The sequence below is a fragment of the Artemia sp. Qi Xiang Cuo genome, chromosome 8 (genome assembly GCF_049724085.1).
Source record: "Artemia sp. Qi Xiang Cuo chromosome 8, ASM4972408v1, whole genome shotgun sequence".
NCBI classification, from domain to species: domain Eukaryota; kingdom Metazoa; phylum Arthropoda; class Branchiopoda; order Anostraca; family Artemiidae; genus Artemia; species Artemia sp. Qi Xiang Cuo.
This window is the reverse complement of record NC_142801.1, coordinates 17,980,521-18,005,709: the sequence shown is the minus strand read 5'-3', so window position 1 is coordinate 18,005,709 and position 25,189 is coordinate 17,980,521. Positions and strand designations below refer to the sequence as shown.

The 25,189-nt window shown below is 36.6% G+C and overlaps 1 protein-coding gene across 4 annotated transcripts in view; it reads right to left on the bottom strand.

Annotated features, from left to right (window-relative positions):
* The window catches only part of LOC148949208 (uncharacterized), a 242,483-nt gene that overhangs the window by 118,637 nt on the left and 98,657 nt on the right, over nucleotides 1-25,189 (bottom strand). The window contains exon 1 of one of the 4 annotated variants that reach the window (XM_089093252.1): nucleotides 6,024-6,132. The exons of 1 other annotated variant lie outside the window; for it this stretch is intronic. Coding sequence is in view for 2 of the 3 variants with exons in the window: in XM_089093249.1 (XP_088949375.1) it covers nucleotides 1,179-1,209 (31 nt within the window). In the remaining variant the exon portion in view is untranslated. Of the gene's footprint in view, nucleotides 1-1,178; nucleotides 1,228-5,831; nucleotides 5,953-6,023; nucleotides 6,133-25,189 lie in introns of those variants that run through there. 2 more of the 4 variants (XM_089093250.1, XM_089093249.1) reach the window with 2 other exon arrangements.

The window sequence follows — 25,189 nt, the reverse complement described above, 5'->3', positions numbered from 1 at the left end:
CGAAGGGCATTATGAAAAAATTAAACTTCTAAGTTCAAAGTTATATTCAAAGTTTTTACCCAGATAACTGACGAATTTTGTGATACGGTATTTGAAGTTCTGCATGCAGTAATGCTCGATGAAAAAAGAAACTACTAATTTTGATGATTATTTATGTTAAGAATACATAGCTAATAGATGCTTCAACTACTCGTATTATGCAAGGGTTCTGAAACGCCACAGCCTTTTCGTTTCTACTAGATTTCTACTTCTCTTGATGAATAACGAAGAAGACCAGTTTCCAGCCAGCGACTTGTAGATTTTTGAACTCATAAATAGGCTCGATTCTGTTGTAAATTTAAGCTGTGATTTGAGAAACACTGATGAAAATACTAATGTTTGCGGTCAACATTGATCGCGCCGGCGGCGCATCGCCGAAATCCTACCGGCGGTGTGGCACCGACATCTTACCGGCGGCGCGGCGGCGGCGCGCTGTTTTGGCCCCACCGCCGCCGGTCTTCCCTTATCGGCGCGGCGCCGGGGTCTAGTCTACAGGCTAAAATATGTTCCGAGAAGGTATTTTGAAGTACATGCCTTCACTCCTTCTTGTTCTAGAGAGTCCTGAAATATGCTTACATGACAGATCTATTACCAATTGAAATTTTGACAAAACGACATTTCACCTTAATTTTCAGTTATTAGTTTCTCTTTCTCTGACTTTAGTTCTGAAAATGCAATTCCTGTTATTTGAGTAGAATTTTAAGCCATATCCATGTTTATTTTTTTTCGCAATTTAGGAAATGTATTTGCATATATTTAAAACCTTACAAATTGGGATTGAGCAAAGTTGTGAAGCTGAAAACAACTTTGTAGTACAACATTTAAGCAGAAGATCTGTTTTGAAAGGTTTCAATTTTATAAGACACTGATTTTAAAGATCATCAAAGGCCAGGACCATCTAAAGGGAGAAGGAGTGGACGTAGGTTTTGATGTCACACTTTACTTTAATTTGAAGAAACATTTTTCAACTAAAGGGCGAGTGTTATTAATTATGTAATGTTTATTTTCAGTGGGCTTATTGATTATTAGGAATCAATTTAGGAGGGGATATAAAAGGAGAAACAGGTGAATTATATTTAACATAATTTTTGCCGTAACTTAGAATTAGAAGCTAAATTTTAGAGGAAAAGCTCTTATACCTTTATGTTTGTTTATCATCTCAAAATCCATCAAGTGTCATTATCTCTGGCGAAGATTCAACTGAATAATACGAAATTTGAGCAAAATAGTAGATTTCCTAGTTTGATATGCATGACGTATCATCCTAATACAATGGCCTTTCGCCTTAACCGGATGGTCTACTCTAACAAGTTTTTTTTTAGTTATATTTACTATGTTATACCACCTTTTATCTAGCACGGGTTTTAATTTTTCTTTCATAGAACAGGAGTAAATTACATTATTTTTTCAAGCTTGACTTGAAAAAAATATGACGAGGATAAGTCCTAAATTTTTCTCACTATGATAATCAATTTTTGATCAGGAAACCGTTTGTGTTACTTACAATTATTAGTTCCAATAGACTTTGAAAGGGGTGTGCTGTCAAATGTCTGCTGTTTTGGCATGAAAAAAAAATGGTTGATAGTTCAACTTCGGTGTTTATTAATGTGTGTTTGTGGCACAAATGAAAGGCTGCCAAATATACAGCTGTTGGTGTAAAAATGCTTCCATTTTAATGGAAGTGAATTATTTTTTTTACTCTGATTTCATTTTTCTTAGTTTTTACTATTCTGTTCCGGTTTTTGATCATGTGTTCGTTGCTCTTTACGCTCTCGTGAAAAAAATGAACAAGGACGAAGGGAACCTCCCTTGATCTCCCATGGAGATTGTTTGGAGTCTTCACTTTACCATCAACTCCTTCCTCCATCCGCCGTCCTTAGACCGGGAAAGGGACTTTGCCTCCGTGGGCTCAGGGTGGCTTTGGGGTAGACCTTTCACACTGTTACCTAAACAGACTTCCAAACGGTTATGTGGGGTAATGTTGAGAACTGGAGGTAAGGATTAGTGGGGACCTTGATACAAGTTTCAAGGCCACGGTCATGTGGGGTTATACAGTATTGTAGGATTTTGACTAACGTATATTTTTTTTATCTTTTTGTCCATCATAATATGTGATGTCATTTGCCACATTTAAGCCTATAACTAACTATGGTTTTGAAATCAGCGTGTCTCTTCAATCTTAAAATATAACAAAATAAAAGTGAAATTCTAATCTATCAAATAGATGGTACTTGTCTCACGTATATCTTCTTCTAAACTGAAGTTTTTACTTCGAAGATAAGGTTTCTTATTTTTAAATCGAAGAACAAAGTTGGTATAAATTTTTTTGGGATATACTACCCACAGAGTTTAATTGAGATTATACCCCGGCGCCGCGCCGGCGGATTAACCGAACGCCGCCAACGAGAGACCCGGTCGAACGCCACCGAAGTGTCGTAATGCCGCCGGCGCGCCCCAGGCGCGCCGCCGCCGGCAGAGGCGGCGGCGTTCGGTGGACTCTAAATTAATTTTACGGCAATTCTTTATTGCGTCAACCGCAAAGTCAGAGCTTTTCCTTCTCATGTGGTTTAGTATTTCGATTTTCCTGATTAAACATCAAGCAGGGGTTGCACTATCCCCAAATTTTTGGGTATTTCCCCGAAAAAAAATTGGTTCGCCAAATCCCCGAAAATCACGCAATCACGGTGCCACCCCTACCGATTTATCACCAGTGACTTTCCCTGCCAAATATTACTTTGCATACCATAATTCTTCACTACTCTCTTGTTCATTAATTTTCGTCTCTTTTGTTACTTTGCATAAAAACCAGACAGATGCAATATGCAATTGCAAATATTGCAATATACACAGTTCTTCACATGTTGACAAAAAAAAATATCATCTTGATGAAATGAGTTTAAATCATTTCGAATGCAGTTTCCCAATCGCTATTTCTTACATCATTCGTGATCAAGAATTTTATTTACAAGTTGAATAGAATTATAGAACGCATTCACTACTATACAGCTTCAGCCTTCAGTTGTATTTTGAAATTGACAGCCAACAAATTGTTTCTACAGCTGAATTGTAAGTTTGCGGATTTTTTTTTTGCTGTTTTTAGATAAGATTTTCTTAATGTTTAATATTCAATTGTTGAACGCCTGAAAGAAAATACAATCTTCTTTCTGAAATATTTTTACTCCCCGCCCCCCTCCAAAAAAACCCTTCTTTTGAGACAAAATTTAGCTATAGACTAAGCTATGTACAAGGTTAGGGAATTAAAGATCGAACCGGAAGTTACTCCAAAAATATGACTCATAAATAAATTGTAAATTATTGCTTATAGGGGGGGATAGGGGCTATCATTTTCAAATGATAATACCTCATTTTTTTGGAAAGCAGGGATGCCAAAAAGAAAATTATTCTTTTCATTTAAAGTGGAGACAGAAGAAAATACTATCAAAGTTCCTGAAAAACCATTGAAATATTTTAGTAGACCCAGGGCCCCCCATTAAGACTTGTTCATTGTCTTGTGTATTTTGCAATTTCTCAGGGACTGCTGGCCCTATTTAGCTTTTGTGTATGCTCCCTTTTAATTAGATTCTTTGGATCTTATTGAATGCCATGGCGAATCTATGACTCAGTTTTCCAATAATTTGAGGTATATTTGAATAATTTCGACGTTTTTGTTGTTGTCTTTGTACCCCTTTACTCATTCCCTCAATTTTGTTCAAGGAACACTAAGCTGTTTAACGTTATTTTGCGTGTTTGTTTGGACAATATAGTGACCTAGTTAACTATTAAGTAAATTATTTTTCTAATGAAAGCTGAGACGGTATCCTATCAAGGTGGTATTCAGAGGGGGTGGGTAGGGAGGTATTACATTTAAATCATAATATCTGGATTTTTTTTTTATTAAAAGCAGGGGTCCCAAAGAGTTATTTTTTTTAATTTAAAGCAGAGACGGCATCCTATCAAGGTGGTATCCAGAGGGGGGGGTAGTGAGCTATCATATTTAAATGATAATAGCTCGATTTTTTTTTTGAAAGCAGTGGTACTAATAAGTTAATTATTATTTTTTATTTAAAGCAGAGACGGTATACTAACAAGATGGTATCCAGAGGGGGGGATAGGGAGTTATTATATTTAAGTTATAGTACCTTGATTTTTTTTTTTTTTTATTGAAAGCAGAGATGCCAAAAAGTTGAAAAGTTGACAAAAATTAACAAGATTTTCGTGAGTTATACTTGATACAGCACTTGCATGGTTTTGTCGTCCAAAGGGAAAGGAACATATGCGTCCAACCCGTTTTTTCCTTATTGATGAAACGGGTTTACTTTGAAAACATTCATTCATAAGTACCAGGCAGATTCACATTAAAACGAATTGGTGTGACGAAAGCAATATCGACATCCCCATCTAACGTTGCGCTCGAGTGACAATGGCGCCCTTGGTCCAGTGCCCAAGTTACATTAAAAGGCCAGGTCATAATAAAAGCTTTCAATTTGGGAGGTTCAAGGACGAGTCTTTGATAGTCTTATGGCCTCAGGGTACTAGACGTTGCAACTTTCTTACGTATCTACGGTGGTTTAAAAAAATTCGATCACCCCACAAATGATTATCAAAATTATGCACAAATAAAACAAATGTAACATTTGGAATATTATAACTCTTTTTTCAAATGTTTGAAGAAAAGAAAAAAAGGCTAAATACCCCTAACTACGCTTGAAAGCTATTTTAAAAAGAAACTCTTTGGAGATTTCCATGGAAATGACCATAGTAGAAGCTTTGAGCCTGGGTGGGGATCAAAGAGGAGTCTTTGAGTATTTTCACCACAGGTGACTACTACCCACAGAGTTTAATTGAGATGATATGTTGGTGAACCTTTACTGAAAATCAGGGGTGAATCTCCAGCTTTTTATTGGGGGGGGGGAGACAAGAGGGGTCCATATCTGGATAGTCAAAGGGCATGGGATGTATAATATTTTTTATCCACAGTATTTGGGGGGGGGGGGAAACTCCCCCCCAATAATGTGGGAACCCCAAAAGTGTTCCCAAGTATACAAAAATTTACTGCATCTAAACATAGCATGGCCCAACTCTCATCAGAAGAGTTTCATTTAAGACAAGAAGCCTGCATGTATTAAGTGCCACAAATAGGGCTGTAAAAATTATGGAAAAATTTTTTTTTTTTTTCCTTCACAGAAAAATACGTTTTTTAAACAGAAAAAAATGGGAAATAAGTCTTTAAGTTTCCTCAACTTTATTTAATCCACTTCACAATAAAATAAAGTAAAGCTTTTAAGCTTAAATACAAATGCGTCAACGTTTTATTTTTTGGTTATCTCAGATGGAAAGCAAGTAGACTTGTCTTTCCTTGTAAATTCCTTTTTCTTTTACATAAAGAAAAAAAATTTGATACTTATTAATTTAACGAAACACAACCAGGAAGTGAAGGTAGGTTAATTCTAATGATATATAACCTTCATATAACCTTTAGTTTAAATGATTATATAATTTGGGCTGTATATTTGCAAAAATAGGGATGGGGTGGGACTAAAGTATTTGGACAGCGCTCCTAAGATAACCTAACTCCCCCACCCCATCTAATGTGCAAATATATAGCCCATTTTTTTAAGTCAAATGCATTCTATCACCCGTCATACGGTTTCGTGGCTATGAGACCGGTTTTCTTATATTTAACCTAAGCATAATTCTTGATTGTATTTTGTTCCATTAACAAGTATCCAATTTTTTTTGCCAGATAAACTGCGAATATTAAGTACCATAAATAAGAGGTGTGGTAAAATTACCTATTTCTCCAACTAGAAACATCTCGTTCTAAAAGTGTTTGCCGTCACAGGAAGAACAGCACTCAATAACACCATATATGTTTAATTTATGTCTGTAATAGGGCCATAGAAATTGTGGCTGATTTTTATTTTTCTTCCTAATATAAATTTTTCCTCATAAGAGAAAAAATGAGAAATAAATCTGCAACTTACTTCAATCTTCTTTTATCTAATCCACACCAGAGAAAGTAAAGTCTTTATTTTTAATCCAAATGCATCAACATTCTATACTTTGATATCTCCAACGAAAAGCAAATGGAATTGTACTTACTTTAGAACAAAACAAATAAGACTATCTCTGTCTCAAAGTTTACTTAATGATGAGAATTTTGAAGATTATTAAGATTTTTTCGACGGAATGATTTTTTTAAATATCATTTATCCAAAATATTATCCAAAATAGTATGTTTCCAAATAGTATCCAAATAGTAGTATCCAAATAGTATCCAAAATAGTATCATTTATCCAAAATAGTATGTTTTCCAAAATAGTATCCTCAAAGAAAGAAGATGTATCTCCTTTTCTAGATAAAATGATTAGATCTAGCAATTTAGGGTAATTTAATAAAAAAAATTGTTTCAGAGAAAGATACTGCCAGTTTTTGCAAAATGTAATTTTAACATTTTTATAAGCCCAAATACATTTTTGTAATATGTTACGCCAATACTTTTAGCTGAAGCTTTTGATGTCATCTAGTATAAAAAAATAAAGCTTTTCTAGATGCCGCTCTTAAACAATAAACTGTAAAAATGAGGAGATTTCCCAACAGCAAGTTGCCCTGTCCACACTTGTTGATATAAAAACATGGCAACAAAAGTGTAAACTAACAGTTCTTAGAAACTTAAAATATAATTAAATTAAAAACAAAATATAAGTTTGAAAAACAATTCAGGGTAACCTACGAGGTTAGCCTTTATCTTGAGATATTTGTGGGAAACGAAGCCAATAATTTGCAAACTATAAGAAATATCAGAAGTCACAGACTCTCTATTAGCGTTTATAGCGTAGTATCCTACTTTGCAGCAAAATCAGTTTTGAATATTGCCTTTCAATTTTGTTTTTGAATGATGCATTTTGATTGCCCTAACAAAATTCACAAAAATAATGTAAATCGTAGAAAATTTTATACTCGTATATTACAGGTCCAAGGACAGGGTCGTTGCCAGGGGCACCCAACTTGAATCCCCCCCCCCTGTCTTATATTTTTGTCCAACTCTTGAAAAACTAAAAAAGATATATTTATGCAAATTTTTGCGGCGTTTTTTAAAGTTAATATGTGCCCCCATACCCTTAACAAAGGTTCTGGATAAGGGCCTGGCAAAGAACGGAAAAAATTAAATTTGATTCCTTGAGCTGTTTAAGTGGAAATCCTTTATAACAACATATTACATGATGAATTGGAAAATATCGGAAACTCAGTTTTTAATTAAGAAGATGTCTGCATGCAGTTATGCTGTATTGGTTGTAGTGGGTGTCAAATTTACAAAAGAAACTTGGGTGATAAGTCGCTAAAAAAGTAAGCTAAAAACATATGGCACCAAACTCACCACATATGTGAGCTACACCTTATGTCTTAAGCTATAGGCCTACTTTAAGAAGGTGTAGCTTTCCTTTGAATGAGTAGTTGTCTTTGTGAATCAAAAGGTTTATGATAATTGAATCTTTACGAACGAAAATCGTTGTTGAATTTAGCTTATTCATTTCGCTTATTTACTATCAAAGGTTCAACGCGGCAACACTGGCAAATATGTGACACTGCTTTAAAAACTTCATTATTTTGAAACAACCAAAAGAAAAATATTAATAAATCACGGTTTTCATGCATTATTAGACCTCAGATAGGTCCAGAAAGGGGGAATGTTTTTATTTTGATGTCCTTGGCACTTCAAGTAGTGGCTATGGTGGAATGGCAATTGAAAAGCCATTACTATAAGGGGCTATTACAAAAAAAAACTGTAAGAAAAGTTTTTTTGGAAGGAGTAAATATTTACATTTCTCTCTAAAATCAGGTCTTCAGTACACCCGTGATGCTTCTTGGGATTGAAAATTTGGGTAGGCGGCTTCTTAATTTCGGGACTCAAAGGCATCTAGAGTCGCTAGAGCAGCTTACTAATATCTGTTCCATGCACACATTAATAAATCTAATACATTGCCTTATACTATCTCCTTGTTTGTACTGCTGCTTTGAATCTGCATCAATTAAGTACTTTCCTGATTCTGACCAGTTTTAATTTGGACTTGAAAGGTAGGGCCGCTGGGAATCTTTTCATTTGTTTTTTTTCCTCCGTTAGAGGAACTTAGCAACCATAGAAAATAAAAAAAAAGACAGAAATTACAACAAAAAATCGAGTCATACTAAAAACGACCAGAAACTAACATGAGTAGGACTATCTCCCCTCATGCCTTCTGAAGACCAGAACATAATTTACACTTTACTGAAAATAATCTTTATTTCGAGCTGAATATCTCTATCTCTCATAATATTAAAAAACGAAAAAAAAGAACACCATTAGAACCAAGATTATTGAAAAAAAATGAATGTGGATCTACAGTTGAGTATATATATACTGATATTTGTTCCTTAAAGTCTTAATAATTTTGGATTTATTAAAGTTAAAAATGAAAACATTTAAAATATATTTTGTCTTCAGTCAACTGCAAATGATAGTCTTCATAAGGCATAAGGGGCGTCAGTCCTGCTCATGTTAATTTCTGATCGTTTTAACTTTGACTTGGTTTTTTATTGTAATTTCTGTTTGTTTTGAGTTTAATTTATTTATAGGTGGTAATTTTCGTATCTATACGCTTGGGAAATTATTTGACTTTATGATTGCTCATTTTTGGTTTAATGTAGCTTTTTACTTTTCTTTGAAAAACTTGCTTTAAGGAAAACATTTTTTAATTATTTTCTGTTCGTATTTTATTAACATAGTCTTTCTCTTTGGAAACGAAAAAAATATTCAAAACTTTTCATTTTTTTTCTATAAGAATTCATAATTGCGATTAAAATTTATATGTTGGATAACAATATATACTCTTTTTAAAATTTGGACATACATAGTATTATTTAATTTTGTTTTTCACCTCTTCAAGTTTCCTGAAAAATTAAAGCTTAAAACCCCAAACATGATTCTCGAAACACAGTATCTATGCTATTTTCACAACCTGGATGCACTTACACTCCTTTGACTTAATTCTGAGACGTCTTATTTTAAACCATCATCCACATACAGCCTTTTTATTTAGCTTTAAAGAAACATAAAATTTCCGTGGAAGTTTCCACTTTATACCCAATTCTAAGGTATAGGGTATACCCTGTACCCCTTAAACCCTTTATCCTAGCAGAAATAATAGTAAGAGCAGTAGGACTAGTATTAGTATTAGCAGTAGTGGTATTAGTAGCAAGCAGCAATGCAATTCACATTGTGCCTTTTTGGTCTAGTATAACATCCCCTCCTCATCCCTTGATAGTTTCAACTTAAATACTTTGAGCAGTCTCTAAAAGATTTTGGGTACGTCCTATTGATAACCTGCATACACATAATGTGTTTTTATTTAGCTAAACATCCCCCTCAACAGTCGCTGAAAGTTTCATGTTAATACCATTAGCCTTAGCCACATTAGTATTAGCAGAAGTAGTGGTAATAATACTACTACTAGTATAAGCACTGACACGACCATTTAAAAGCCAGCATACATACAGCGTGTCTCTATTTAATTTACCATATACCCAATATTTTCTCATAATGTCTTCTTAATACCCTTAGCCTGAATAGTAGTATTGGTAGTGGTAAAAGAAGTAGTGGGGATAGTATACATAAATTACCTTTTTGTTGGTCCAGACGTATTTCAATTTAGTTTACTATTCTCTTCAACATTCCCTGAAAGTTTTACTGTAATACCCTTAGCTTTAGTAGTACTAATAGTAGTCGTCGTAGTAGTAGTTGTAGCAGTAGCAGTCGTAGTGCTAGTAGCAGTTGTAGCAGTAGTTGTAGTAACTGTAGTGCGGTGTGTAAAGGTGGTATGAAAAAGAGGCCATTTATACAGCATTTCTGAGAATCTTTTCTAAAATTTATCCAGGTAGTGTACTTCAAAATAAGGATATAAGAGTAGGAGCCATAAAAATAGTAGGGCTAATCTTACCATCCAGTTTAACCCTGCAAAAAACATGTTTTTTCTTTTTATTTCTAACAGTTTTTCAAATAATGCATGGAAATCCTATTCCACACCCCTGTTGTAAAATTTCCCCTGAAAAAACCCCATCTGGAAACTTTTATTTTCACGGAAAATTGTCCCCTTAGAAAATTCCAACCGCAGAAAATTACCCCCTAAAAATGCCCATATATTTCGCATAACAAATACCATGTGAACTATGGGGGAAATGTGTAACTTACATCCCTGTCCCTAGGGACCACGGGGGTTATTTCTTCCTGAAAGGCCTTTCAGCTATGTTGAATCAAACGAGTATCTCAATATTTGGATTGGGTATCTTTGGATAAAAAGGGTGTAGGGAGGGGGCTATTTGCCCTAATTTTGACAGTCAATTAAAAATTGCACTGAAACTTTTGACTTCCAGTCGAATGAACCCTTTCCCGAAATCTAGGTACTATTGGCTCTATACAATCACCCCTGGAAAAAAGATAAAACAAATAAAACACATTCGTGATCTTTTTTCTGGCAAAGAAATTACAAAATTCCACATTTCTGTATACAGGAGCTCGAAACGTCAAGAATAGGGTTCTCTGATATACTGAATCTTCTGGTGTGATTTACAGTAAGATCCCTCTACGTTTTGGGGATATTTCATCTTAATTTCGAAAATCAGACAAATTTGTATGAGGCCCATAGCTTTTGATGGGTAACATTTAACTTAATGAATTATATATATTTAAAACCAGCATACAAAGTTAATTTTTTGACATATCTATTGTTATTAAAATTCCGTGTTGTAGAGTTTCGGTTCCTATTCAGTCGATTTGCTCCTTACTTACAGTAAGGTGAGTACTTTAACTCCTTACTTACTTACTTATTACTACTACTACTAACAACTCACCGCAGCACCAAGCCGCCTGAGGTCAACACAGCTACTTACTTACTTACCTCGAACTATTTGAAAATAAAGATCTATTATTGAACATTTTAATAGTGAATTTGTTTATATACATTTTTTTACATTTTTACGATGTATAACTGTTTCCTATTATGTATATATACATATATATATATATATTTGTGTGTGTGTGTTTGTGGATATATATGTATGTATATATTTTTGATTTATGAGTCTACTGCTCAGTAGGGGCCTCACCCAGGCCACATTAGATATGTGGAGACGCCCTATAGATATGTAGGGTAAACAGGGCCCACCGGCGTGTGTACACGTCCCTTGGGTTACAAACCTTCTCCCAGTAATGGGTTAAATTGCATGGTGACGCAAAACACCATCATGGGAGGATCCACTATAGGTGGATAACTGCGGCACGGCGTGAGATCCAGATCTATGGACAACGGCCTCTGCAAAGGGCTGTCTCGACCTTTTCGGGGTACCTGAGAGACTGGGGACCTTGCGGTGAACTCTATTCCCACTCGGGGATTGGTACCCCTCGAGGAAATTATAGCCTAGTAAACGACACTGCATTTGCACGGGATTCTGATTGATGGATAATTCTCCTGGGCTTGGTATGTTTTGACGGTTGTTTTCGGGATGAGCTAATTTATCTAATATGGTCCGCTTTCACGTAGTAGCATAATATTTGTAGGCATGAATGTATAATGAGTTAGAGCTAATAGGCTTGAGACTGTCTTTGCAGGATTCGACTCTTGTCCATAGAAATTTTGGCGAAGAGCATCGCCAAGTGCTGAAAACCATGGGGTGACTAAGATGGGCCCAGGATTGCATAAAGCCTCCATTAATACTGGAGGTCCCAGGTACTTCTTGTTGTCCGGTTCTAAGCCGGCTTAAGTGCTTTGGTGTAGACTTGAGAAGATTTGTTGGTCTCCGTCCTGCAGTGGTATCCGAGATCGTTGCTTTTCCTGAGCCGAAAATAATTTCAATTATTTAAAGAACATGAAACTTGGAACTTGGAATGTTACGACGTTAAAAAATAACTATCGTATCGACATTTTGACTGATGATTTTAGACGATTCTAACAGAACTTATTAAGAGTATCAGAAAATCATATCCCAGAGGCAAAAACCATGCAATTAGGTGATATAGAATTTGTTTACTCAGGCAGGAAGGATGGGGTAAATAGACATGGAGTAGGGCTCATGATGAATGAGGAAGCTGCTAAGTCTTGTTTAGGCTGGGAAGGTGTTAATAATAGAATAGTAATTGCTCATTTTATGACTAAAAAGTTCAAGGTATCAGTTACAGTAGTAGACGCCCCTGTAGAACCGGCTGACGGAGATACTAGTGACTCAGATAAATTTTTCTTACAGTTACAGCAGTGGCGTAATTTCGTCAATATCCTAGGGGGGGGGGGTGGCAAAGTTGGAGCCAAATTTCCCAAATCAAGTTAAAACGACAGTGTAAACTGAAAAATGACCCATACATTATCATAAAGGGAAAGATATACTAAAGAAAACTGATTTGTTTCTCTGGATACTTGAATTATGTAGGCTTATCTTAGTTATAACAAGATTGTTATGCAGAAACTAAATTTCTGCTGGGGCGGGGGCGGCAAACTGAGGTCTGGGGGAAGAGGGCAAGCTTGTTTCTGGAGAGGCAGTTGCCCCATGCCCCATAGAAAATTACACTCCTGAGTTACAGGAGCAAATAGACAGGGTCCCAGGTAGAAATGTGATGTTATTACTAGGAGATTTTAACGTCCAGTTTGGTAGAAATAGGGATAGATGGTATCCTAGCCTGGGTAAATTTGGCGTAGGAAAAGAAAACAGTAATGGCTTCAGACTTTTGCAACTTCGTAAGCATAACAATCTACTTATAACCAATACGGTGTTTGGGGGGAGGGGCAAACCGCGTCAAGGACTCTGGAGGGGAAGTTGCCCCTGCCCCATAGCAAATTACGCCTCTGGAGAGGAGAGAGGGCTTGTACTAGAATTAACTGAGTGATAGATAATATGAAAACAAAAGGAAGGTAAAGAAAGTGGAGAAAGAATTAAAATATGAACTAAGGAGGTGTGAAGCGGAGGCTATGGATAAAATTGCCGAGGATTCGGAAGACGCAGCTAGACGACATAATAGTAAAATATTGTACTGGCATGTTAATAAATTGAGAGGGAGTAGTCAATCCAGACTCGCCCCAGTTAAAGATAGGAACGGGGACACAATTTGTGATAAGTAAGTGGTTAAAGAGAGATGCGCAGAACATTTTGAGAATTTGCTAAACCAAGAAAGAGTTGCAGAAAAAGATATAGAGGAAAATGAAAAAGATTATGATACCTCGGATGTGAAGGAAGATTTGTTTTGTGAGGAAGAATTAGCGACAGTACTAAAAGGATTAAAAAATAAGAAGGCTCTATGTGCTGATATTGCGGTAAATGATTTTCGCGCACACACGCATACATATCCAATAGTGCTACCATTAGCACTTGTTTCATAATTCAAATATTTCTCTTTCTTGGCATTCAATGATAATACAACACTATCATGTACACACGTCTTCTTGGAATATTTCATCTTAACTTAAAAAAAAGAAGATGTAGATGTTTATCCTTCCGAAGCAGAAGTAATATAGAAAAAAATCATATGATCCAACAAGTAACGCAAGATTACGTCACCCTCAATAAATTTAACGTTCCCTATTATGTAACAGACACCTGCATCTTTTATAAAACATTCTCTATTACGTAACATGCACCTGCATCTCGAAGAAAATTAATAACATCTGCGTCTTGAAGAATTTTCTTAAAAAAGTTTCTGGATCGGGATTAGATGAGATATGGCCCTTGTCAATACCATGGAGGGGATACTACTGAAATTTAATTTCTTTTAGTGTTAAATTTGTAGATTGTGTACAGTTCAGTTCATATTTTCTATTTACTAATTAATTATAACTTTCCGAAAAAGAAGTTTTTCTAAGAAAATTAAAGGTTATATTAAACTTGAGATAAGCAAAAATATAAACCTATAATAATTTAAACTCAAAACGACTAGAAATTACTGTTATAGAATAAATGAAACCCAAAACGAAAAGGAATTAAATAAACGGTCATAACAAACAAACCTACAACAGGTACTAATATAAATGAATAAATACATCTTAAAATAAAGAAAACCTTATTAAATTTACAAATTAAGCTAAAAAGGAACAAAAATCACTACAAACAAGAGTTTGGCTTCTGTCCCCTTCCTAACTGTAAAAGTCTAAAGCCTACTGCATCATTTGCGCTTTACCGAAAACGAATTATATTAAAAATGTTTTCTTTTGTACTTATTACAACATTGAAAATAAAAGTTAGTGTGAAATAAATTTTGAACTGATGGTATTTCCGCAATTATAATCATTCTATATCCAACATTCAGTTTAATTTCATTAGAACTTTCCAAAACTGTTGAAGACACATTTAGTTATCAGTACAAACAAGAGTTTGGTTACTGTCCTCTTCCCTAATTGTAAAAGTATAAGGCCTACTGTGTCACTCATATCACAAATATTTTTTTCTGGGAAGGTATTAATAATAGAATACTAATTGCTCATTTTATGACTAACAAATTTCAGGGTATCAATTATAGTAGCATATGCCCAAGCAGAAGCCACTGATAGACAATACTAGTGACTCAGATGAATGTTACTTACAGTTACAGGAGCAAATAGACAGGGTCCTAGGTAGAAATATGGTATTTTTACTAGGAGATTTGAACGCCAAGTTCGATAGATATAGGGATAGATGGTATTCTAGCCTAGGTAAATTTGGCGTAGGATAACAAAACAGTAATGGCTACATACTTTTGCCATTTTTTTGGGTGTACTAATCTAGTAATAACCAATACGGTGTTTGGTCATAAAATGGTCCATAAGTTAAAATGATATTCACCTGATGGTACGACAGTAAACCTTATTGATTATGTTATAGTAAACCGAAGACTGGCAGGATCAATACAAGATACTAGGGTATATAGGAGTCCTGATGTTGATGTTAAAAGTAAAGACCACCCTCTAGTAGTGTCTAGGGTTAATCTAAAGCTAAAATTTCGGAAGGGTAACTACCTCCCGGGAAGTTATGATGTTGGTAGACTCCAGGATGAGAATTTGAGGAAAAAATTCTAGGAACAGTTGAATACTAAATTTAAGACTTTAAAATTTGACAATGTGGAAGTTAGTTGGAATAAATTTAGAAAAACAATTTGTGAAGCTGCTGATGGTCTTAGAGAAGAAAGTTAGGACTGCAGCTAGGAATATTAGTGAAAAAGCTGTATGTATAATAAAGAGGAGAAGGTGCTTGTACAAGAATGATCTGAGTGATAGATCATATGAAAACAAAAGGAATGTAAAGAAAGTGCGAAAAGCATTAAAATATGAACTAAGGAGGTGTGAAGTGGAGGCCATGGATAAAATTGTCGACGATCTGGAAGATACAGCTGACGTATCTTTTATAAGACGGCATAATAGTAAAATATTGTACTGACATGTTAATAAATTGAGAGGGAGGTGTCAATCTGGACTTGTCCCAGCTAAAGATAGGAACGGGGCCACAATTAGTGATAAGGAAATAGTTAAAGACAGATGGGAAGATCATTTTGAGAATGTACTAAATCGATATAGAGTTGCAGGAAAAGATATAGAGGAAAATGAAAAGTTTGTGATACATTGGATGTGAAGGAAGATTTGTTTTGTGAGGAAGAATTAGCGACAGTACTAAAAGGATTTAAAAATAATAAGGCTCCAGGTGCTAATAGTGTGGTAAGTACCTAACGATTTTAGGAAAACCCTAATTAAAATCACATTAGGGAAAACCCTAATGTGAAAGATAATTGGAATAGTTTTAGAAAAATAATTTGTGAAGTTGCTGAAGGTGTCTTAGGGAAGAAAACTAGGACTACATTTAAGAATATTAGTGAAATAGTTTTATGTTTAATATAAAGGAGAAGGGACATGTACAAGAATTATCTGAGTGATAGATCATATAAAAACAAAAGGAATATAAAGAAAATGGAGAAACCATTAAAATATGAACTAAGGAAGTGTGAAGAGGAGGCCATGGATAAAATTGCCAACGATCTGGAGGATGAAGCTAGATGACACAATAGTAATATATTGTACAGACACGTTAATAAATTGAGAGGGGATAATTAATTCAGACTTGACCCAAGTAAAGATTGGAATAGGGGGACAGTTAGCAATAGGTAAAGATGTAAAACGAAACGGATGAAACATCTTGAGAATGTGTCGAAATGGGCTACAGTTACAGGACCAGAAGCAGAGGTAATTGAAAAAGAGCGTAACTCCTTTGATATAACGGAAGATTTTTTTTGTGAGGAAGAATTACCGACAGTACTAAAAGGATTAAAAAATAATAAGGCTCCAGGTCCTGATAGAGTGGTAAATGAGTTTCTTAAATATGGTGGCTCTGAGGTTAGAAATAAGTTACTAAGGATTATGAATACGATTTTTGAAAAAGGGGAAATACCTAACGATTTTAGGAAAATCTTAATTAAGCCACTTTATAGGAAAGCTGATAAGACTGAGTGTGGTAATTATCGAGGCATTAGTCTGGTCTCTGCAGGTAGCAAATTACATAGTAATATGATACTTTTTAGACTGAGACATGCAGTAGACAAAGTTTTAAGAGAAGATCAGTGCGGTTTTAGAAAAGGTAGAGGATGTGTCGACCAAATTTTCACTCTTAGGTTAATAGTTGAGAAGTGCTTGTGTTGTCAGACACCTCTGGTCCTCAGTTTTGTAGATTATGAGCAAGCGTTCTATTCTGTTGATAGAAGAGCTATAGCAAAGGTCTTATCCTTGTATGGCATACCAGACAAATACATTAGAGTCATTAGTGCAATGTACGAGAATAACAATGCTGCAGTTTTCGTCGTGTATCACTTGAGAGTTCGTCGTGTAAACACCTTGTTTTTGGATACTAATCTTTTAAATAAAGTAAGATTTCAACCTGTGTGTTTCCCTACAGACAGTTATAATCGGCTTATTTATTCTCTGGCTATTGACATTTTTTACTGAATATAAATTCCCTTGAGATTTTGTGATTTATTAAGTACAGAGACTCAGACAGAAACATTTAATTACACTAGAGGATTGTATTCTTTATGACAGCAGCGGTATGGCCGAAATGAATTCTAGATCTAGCTGCGTTGCCAGAGCTTGATTGTTGCGCTGTGGAAAGTGCGCCCGAATTTTTAGAGCAGTGTTGCCACCTACTGTACTGACTGAATATAAGCCAAAATTCTAAAGTAGTTTCCGAAACAGAATATTGATTGATAACATATACTAGACAACAAGCAGAAGAGGGGAGGGTTCCTGCCGCAAGCGCCGTATGTACCTGCCGGTATTTAGTTACCCTTAAATTGCGGGGACTTGGTGAGTGGGTCCCGACACTTCCCTTGTTCCTAGTATTGTGTGGACGGAGGCATTTGAAGTCTCAGAGGCGTTTGTCTGTGCAAACAAAGCAGAAATCGTCAGTCGTGCGCGCAAAATCCCATTCTGCTGTGCATAGAGCTTGTTACGTCATGATGTTTGAACAGAGTGAGAATTTTCAATATTAGCCCGTGTTGAATTTCGTTCAGCGAAACAAGGAAGAGGGAATAGATGATGAGACTATCAAAAGATTTGGAGCGGAGTTTTTTGATTGCGAAGTGATTGTGATCGCAAAGAAATGGCTGGGCTTGAAGCTGGATCCTGATGCGCCATTTCAGAAGCGAACCGGAACGAAGGCACCATCTAGTCACCTTGGTGATATCTTGGAAATGCTGAGAAAAGGTGATTCAGATTGTTTTACAATTCCGACTTTCGTCATTCGAAGCCCTTCGGAAGTGCCAGTTATCCCGGCTTCGGCTTACTCGGCTTTGCTCTCGAAAGTCAATGAACTGAACTTGCATCTAAAAACTATATCCAATCAGTTCGAGTCTTATTCAGCCAATTTTCCACCGCTACCCCAGCCTGGGGATGCTGCTTCTTCACTATCGAGTAGCCATGCTACAGTGATTGTTTCAAACCTTCCGCAAACAGTTTGCAACCCCAAAAGTCGAAAGGAATTCTTAGACCAATTGTCAGGTCACAAGTCAGTTTCCAGTGTCCGCCCACGAGGTGACAAGTTGTATGTCAACATTGAGAAATCTGTTATTTCGGATTTCTGCAATTCGATTAGTGCAGCCGCATCGGGTGCCACCACTAAAACTGTGCTTAAGCGTCACCTTGGGATTGCTAGAGGTATCCCTGAGGATTTTGACATTGCTGGACTAAATTCGTACCCTGGTGTGACTGAAGCCACTCGTTTCGGCTCTTCACAAACAATTAAGCTAGAGTTCTCGGATACATTCGCAAAAGGCAATGCCATCAAGAACGGCCTGAAAATAGGTTACGAAATATTCCGTGTGTACGATTTCATCAGTGTACCCCGTTGCTGCTTCAAATGCCGATCCCCAGATCACATGATGAAGGATTGCACCAGTCCTGTTGATAAATGTGCTCGTTGTGCCGGTAATCATACTGCCACTAAGGAAACGCCTTGCCAAAATAGCCCCAAATGTGCAAACTGCAACGGTGATCATACATCCTTTAGTTTGAAATGTCCAGTGCTCAAGTCTCGCGTTTCGAGTAGTGCCCGTAAATGATGCAGTCCCTTTCAGCTGTCTCGTACAACATAAATGGTACCAGAAGAAAAGAGCATGTTATTGACGAACTTGCATGTAACTATGACATTGTCTGTTTGCAAGAACACTTATTATCGTCGGCTAATACAAACCTGCTAAAAAGAAGTGCTAATCACGTCGTGTTAGTATCGGCGGCACGAACTACTTTCGGACGGCCGTCGGGTGGGCTTGCTTGTATACTGAACCGAAATAGTGTTGCTTGCTACTCGCCTGTGCTTTTTCACAGTGATCCTAACATTTTGGCCGTGCGGATTAACGATTTAGTGATCGTAAATGTTTACTTGCCTTGTGACAGAAAATCGGTTCAGTCTCTTAACAGATTCGCTAAGACTTGCAGTGTATTACAGAAACTTTTGGAATCCGTCTCAAATCAAGGTTATCGTTTTTTGATCGCTGGAGACTTTAACGCTGACCTGCTGTCATCGAATATTCGCTCGGATTTGATATTTGATTCGCTGCCGCAGTTTAAGCTGGTTGAAAAAACTTGTATATATTCTTATCTTCATCATTCCGGTAGTCAAAGTAATATTGATCATGTTGTTTGTTCTCCGGGCCTACCCGTTTCTACTGTAACTGTTCATGAAGATCATTGCGATTTAGATCACCTACCGATTTCGTTTGTTTTTCAAATACCGATTTGTACTAATCGTAATGCTTTACAAGCAGGACGAAGATGGGTTTTCCGTCGAAATTGGAATAAGATAAATTTATCGCTGTATATTTCTACGCTAGCTATGCTACTTGCTACAATTCAAGTTCCTTTCCATCTTCTACAGCTTAGTTGTAAGTCTTCAAATGATAAAAATACTCTAAATGATTATTATCTAAAATTAGTATCTTGCCTTAAAACAGCTGAATTGACCGCTGTACCACAGGAGCGAGTCAGGCGAAACACGCGTAAACCGGAGTGGTCGTGGGATCCTGAATTGAAATCGATTAAAAATAAAGCAAAGTTTTGGTTGCGGATTTGGGTTTCTTGTGGTCGTCCGTCTGAAGGGGTTATTCATCAAATAAAGCAAAAGACAAAATTAGAATATAAAAATTACCTGCGCTCGACTAAATAAAAAATATCGAATTTCCCGTTAAGTAAATCTGATTGGCAAAAGGTAATTAATTCTGAAAAACTTGATGATTCTTTTGCTACAAGCCCGATTAGTGCCGGTGCATGGCATAGTTATTACAGTAAAGTTTTTAGTTCAGTGAATTATCATGTCCATTCGGTTTTTTCGAAACTTCTCATTGCCGCACTTCCCGTATCGCTGAGCCAAACTCAGATTTTGCCTGTCGAGCTCTCTGTGGTTCAGCAGGCAGTAAAAAGGTTGAAATCAAATTCCCTCGATTGTGATGGCATTTCTGCCAACCATTTAAAAGTTGATTGCCCACTTCTTTTTCAACACCTGCAGTTGCTTTTCCAAATGTGCTTGTGTGCGTCTTCGGTACCGGATAGCTTCCTATGTGGGTCTGTAACATCAATTCTTAAAAGAGGGAAACCTCCTAGCGATTGCTCGTCGTATCGGCCAATAACTGTGTCATGCAATCTCAGTAAAGTTTTTGAATATGTTCTTCTTCCGTCCATATCGAGTACACATTTTGGCGAAAATCAGCTTGGTTTTTCGTCTGGGGTAGGGTGCCAGCAAGCCCATCGAGTTCTAATTAATCTTCTTATCGATGCGACTAAAAAGGGATATGAACTCCATCTTTGCGCCTTGGACCTTTCCAAGGCTTTTGACAGCGTCGTCCACTCACAAGCTCTGTTTTCCCTTTTTAGTCATGGCATTAATCTTTCTCTGGTTTCTCTCCTTCGTTATTGGTATGCCAATTCTTTTCTACGAATAAAAGCTGAAGGGGTTATTTCCGATTCTAAAATTCCTGTTCGGCGTGGTGTCAGACAAGGTGCTGTCCTTTCCCCTTCTATCTTTAAACTTTGCATTTCTTCTGTTTTATCTTCTATCCCAACCACTTGTATTTTTCAGGCGATTAATATTTCTTACATAGCGTATGCTGATGATATACTTCTAATTAGTAGGACTAGAAAAGGTCTTTCTGTTTCTGTATCTACAGTTGCAACAAACCTTAGTAAGATTGGTCTATCACTGAATTTCTCTAAATGTGAATATCTTTCGTTTAATAGTAATTGTAACTCGCCTTTAGATTGCGCTTCTTTTTCTGTCCCATGTGTCTCTTCTTTTCGATGGTTGGGTATAAACATTGCTAATAATCTTAAATCTCTCCGAGAACAAGCCGTGGCGAATTGTAAGAAAAAGATCCAAGTATCTTACTCCAAAATTGTTGCCAATCGGGGGAAATACAGTAGGAAGACCCTTGCTAAATTGTATTCTGTTTTTACTGATCATTCTATTTTGTTCCTTTCTGGTGTTTATCCCATTCTTGGGCGAAAAAATACCCGGTCATTACGTTCTTATTATTTTCGGTTCTCGCGTTTTCTACTGTATTTGCCTCCGTGGTACCGGAACCGTAACCTTGTCTCAGTTTTTGGGCTTCCAGATATAACTGAAAAGCTAGTTGAGCTTGCTGACAAACTCCCCCATACAGTGAAGGCTCTCCCAGCTCATCATGGGTTTGTACGCCTCCTTCATTGATTTAGTGTCTTTACTGTGTATTTAGTCGATTTGTATGTATTTTTTCTTTTCTTTTTTTATACTCCGCTTTTGTTACCTTAGCGGGTTAAAAATAAATTATTATTATTATTATTAGTTAAGGTAGGAAATGAGGTTAGCAGCTGGTTTTGTATTGAATCAAGAGTTAAGCAGGGTTGTGTTCTATCACCCTTTATATGGATCATTTTCATTGAGTTTGTCTTAAGAAGCACAGGAAAGGCAATGGGAGACCACGGAATCAAATGGGGAGGGAAAACTCTCCTGGACTTAGATTATGCTGATGATTTAAGCATCCTAGATGAAAGTGTGAGCAAAATGAATGAACTTTTAGAGGTTTTACGAGTTCAGGGTACTACAATAGGTTTGAAAATTAATGTTAAGAAGACTAAGTCACTAAGGCTAGGAATAAGTGAAGATGAAAAGATGACGTTGGGTAACGAAAAGATTGATCAGGTGGGCAGCTTCACTTACCTTGGCAGTATTATTAGCAAAGACAGTGGGAGCAGTAAAGATGCTAAAAGTAGAACCAAGGCTTAGGGTGTTTTTTCACAGTGAAAAAAAGTTTGTAAGAATATGAAGATAAGTCTACAAACCAAGATTAGAATATTGGAAGCTACAGTGATGACAGAGGTCAAATATGGCTCTGAAGCATGAATGCTCCAAAAAGCGGATGAACATTTGCTAGATGTTTTCCAGAGAAATTGCCTAAGGATTGTGGGTACCCGGCTGACTGACAGTATTTCAAACAGTAGGCTATACGAGAAATGTGGTTCAATTCCGCTTTCTAGGGCTATAATGAAAGAAAGGTTGAGATGGCTAGGGCACGTCTTGCGAATAAAGGATAACAGACTGCCGAAGATTGTCCTTTTCTACCAACCGTTTAAGGCTAAACGGAAAACAGGTGGTCCTCGTCTGGGGTTGGAGGATGTCATAAGGAATTATTCAAAGGAAATAGGAACTTCGTGGGAGGGTGTAAAGAGGGAGGCTTTGTATATATTGGGATGGAGGAGGAGCGTGCGTTGCTGTGTTGGCTTCAGGTGGCTTAGTGCTGCGGTGATTTGTTAATAGTAGTAGTAGTAGTAGTTTATTATAATATTGAAAATAAAAATAAAATTACCTTTAGAATACAACCTTGAACTGATGATCTTTCAATAATTAATATCATTATATATCAAAAATTCAGTTTAATGTGTTTCTGTTCGTTGTTAAGCTTGATTTAAATACTTCATTTCAGTTTTCCTCGTTTTAAGATCTGTTTATTCATTTATACTAGCACCTGTTGTGTGTTTGTTTGCTATGATTGTTTATTTAATTTATATTTGCTTAGGGTTTTATTTATTCTTTAATAGTAATTTCTGTTCGTTTTGAGTTGGAATTGTTATAGGTTTATATTTCTGCTTATCTTAAGAGAAAATATGGTCTATTATATTTGGACTATTCTAAAAAATGGCTATCTCAATTTTTTATCGGTTGCATTTGGGGATTAGATAGCGTCATGGGTGGATGGGGATTAGATAGCGTCATTCTGTGATGGAGGGGGGAGGGGTCTTATTAATACTTCCCGAGGTCCCTTTGAATATAGGTCTTTAGAAACTAGTCATTCTATATTTCGCTACAACTTGGTCTTTAATATTTTTCATGTTCTACTTTTCCTGCAACAGTATAATATAAGAGACCCACTATCCTACTTCCAATTTCCAGATAACATAAACATCATAAAAGTGATTTGACACAAATCATATTATGGTTAGATAACAGCTTCTTCTAAGAATTCAATTCAAAAGTTTACAGTGGGGCAAATTTAAATAAAAAAATTGGCATAGGGGAGACCGGCCCACGTTTAGACAAAGCAAACAGTTTCAATATAAGAACCTATGGGGCTCCTGGTGGATTTTAAAAGATCTTACAGATGGCAGTGTATGTTTTTAAAATGTCTGACCTTAATTAATACTTTTACCAAAAATATGAGATTGGATCAGGTTTTAAGGTGATTAACTCTGGAATTTTGTTCAATTTTGTCTGAAAGCCTACGCCTAATTACGAATACTAGAAAACTCGCGTTTAAACTCACATTGTATTCTCTTATTATTTGCCTGTTTTTGGCAGCTTCCGAGTCGTGCCATCTTCACCAGTCTGCTGTTAGTATTTTTTCATCCTGTGGGATAGCAAACTCCCATATTCGGCCACAATACCTGAGGTAAATTCAGCATGCCGTACCAAGGTGTCCAAAAGTGGGCTCTGCTTGTAAAAGCTGTGTAAACAGCATATTTAAAGGTTGAAGGCAAGCTTAAAAACCAAAACTGTGTTAATTCTGGCGTTGGTTTAATCCTGTCAGAACAGTAGGTGAACTGAAGTTCCATTTTTTCCTGTTAAATTTCATTCAAGATAAAATGCTTAAAAGTAAAACAGAAGAGAAAAGAAAGAAAGGTGGCTGTGATCCAGAAGAAAATAAAACAGCAATTTTTTCTGCCTTATTCTACAAGAAGTCAGTTGGATTCTCTAGAAGTGCCATGGGTGTCCCTAGAGGAACGCTGCAAGACTACATAAAAAAAGTTGAGAAGCTGAATATCCCTCTAAAAAGTCTGGACTTGAATGTCCTTACACCCTGCTACAACACATGATAAATATTTACAGAGGAACACGAAAAAAGACTAAAAACTTACTTGAAAATGATAGCTGATATGCTTTCGACTGTATTCCCCTAGAAGCGTGTAAATTTGCATATACTCATGCCATTATTAAGAGTATAAGAGTACCGGATAACGGAACTGCAAAGGCAGTGGAAACAGTGGAGGAATTACAGGTAAAGATTGGTACCGTGGTTTTATGGATTACCTTAAAACTCTATCAGTAAGAACGCCAGAGAGTACAAGCCTATGACGGACAACTGCTTTCAACCGACGCAGTGTAGGAGCTTTCTTTAACCACCTGGAGCAAGGCCTATATAAACACACGTTCAGACCACAAGACATTTGAAATTTTGACGAATCAGGTCTGAAAACATCCACAAGCCTGGTAAAATCATTGCACAGTGAGGCCAGAAGTAAGTAGGGAAGGTCACGTCAGCAGAAAGAGGTCAGTTGACCACGATTTGCGCTGATGTTTATGCATTGGGAACACAGTCCCTCCTCTACTTATTTCCACACAGAAACAGTGTCCGGAAATTTTACTCAGGGGAGCTTTACCAGGAACCATCACGATCAGCTCAGAAAATACTTCTGGCTGGATGACTGCCTCTCATTCTTTGCTTTATTTGCAGCATTTTATAATCAAGTCAAACCCTCCAAGCAGTCACCTGTACCTCTGAAATTAGAGCACTAGATCAGCCAATACACCATTGAATTGCTTGATCTAGCTAAAAAATAATAGTGTTGTCCCTTTAACTGTCCTTCCCCACACTACTCACAAACTACAACCTCTAGAAATGATAGTCATGGGGCGCCTTAAGGACTAATATAACCAGGAAGCCGCAAGATTTATGACTGGCCATAAATTTAAACTATATCAATGAATAACAATGCTGAGCTTCTGGGGAAAGCTTATCCAAAGGTTTTCACTCCTGAAAATATAATCAGTGGAATCAGAGCAAGTGGGGTCTACCCCACAATAAGAGATGTTTTCAAGGATTACCAGTTCTTCTTGTCATATGTCTCAGACAGAATGCCTACCACATCTAGTGAAGCACTTACCAGAGAATTTTCTATGCTCAGCGCAAGTCCTGTGCGACTTTTAGACTCCTTTAACATAAACCCTGAAACAGACGCAGCACAGATTCTGTCTCTAAATGAGAAGCAAAGGTCAACAGATGATTCGTTAAAGAGATCGTCCATGCAAACCCCTTTCCAAAAGGCCCAACATGAAAAATCAACAGGAAAAAAATATGAAAAGTCAGAAGTGCTCACTGACA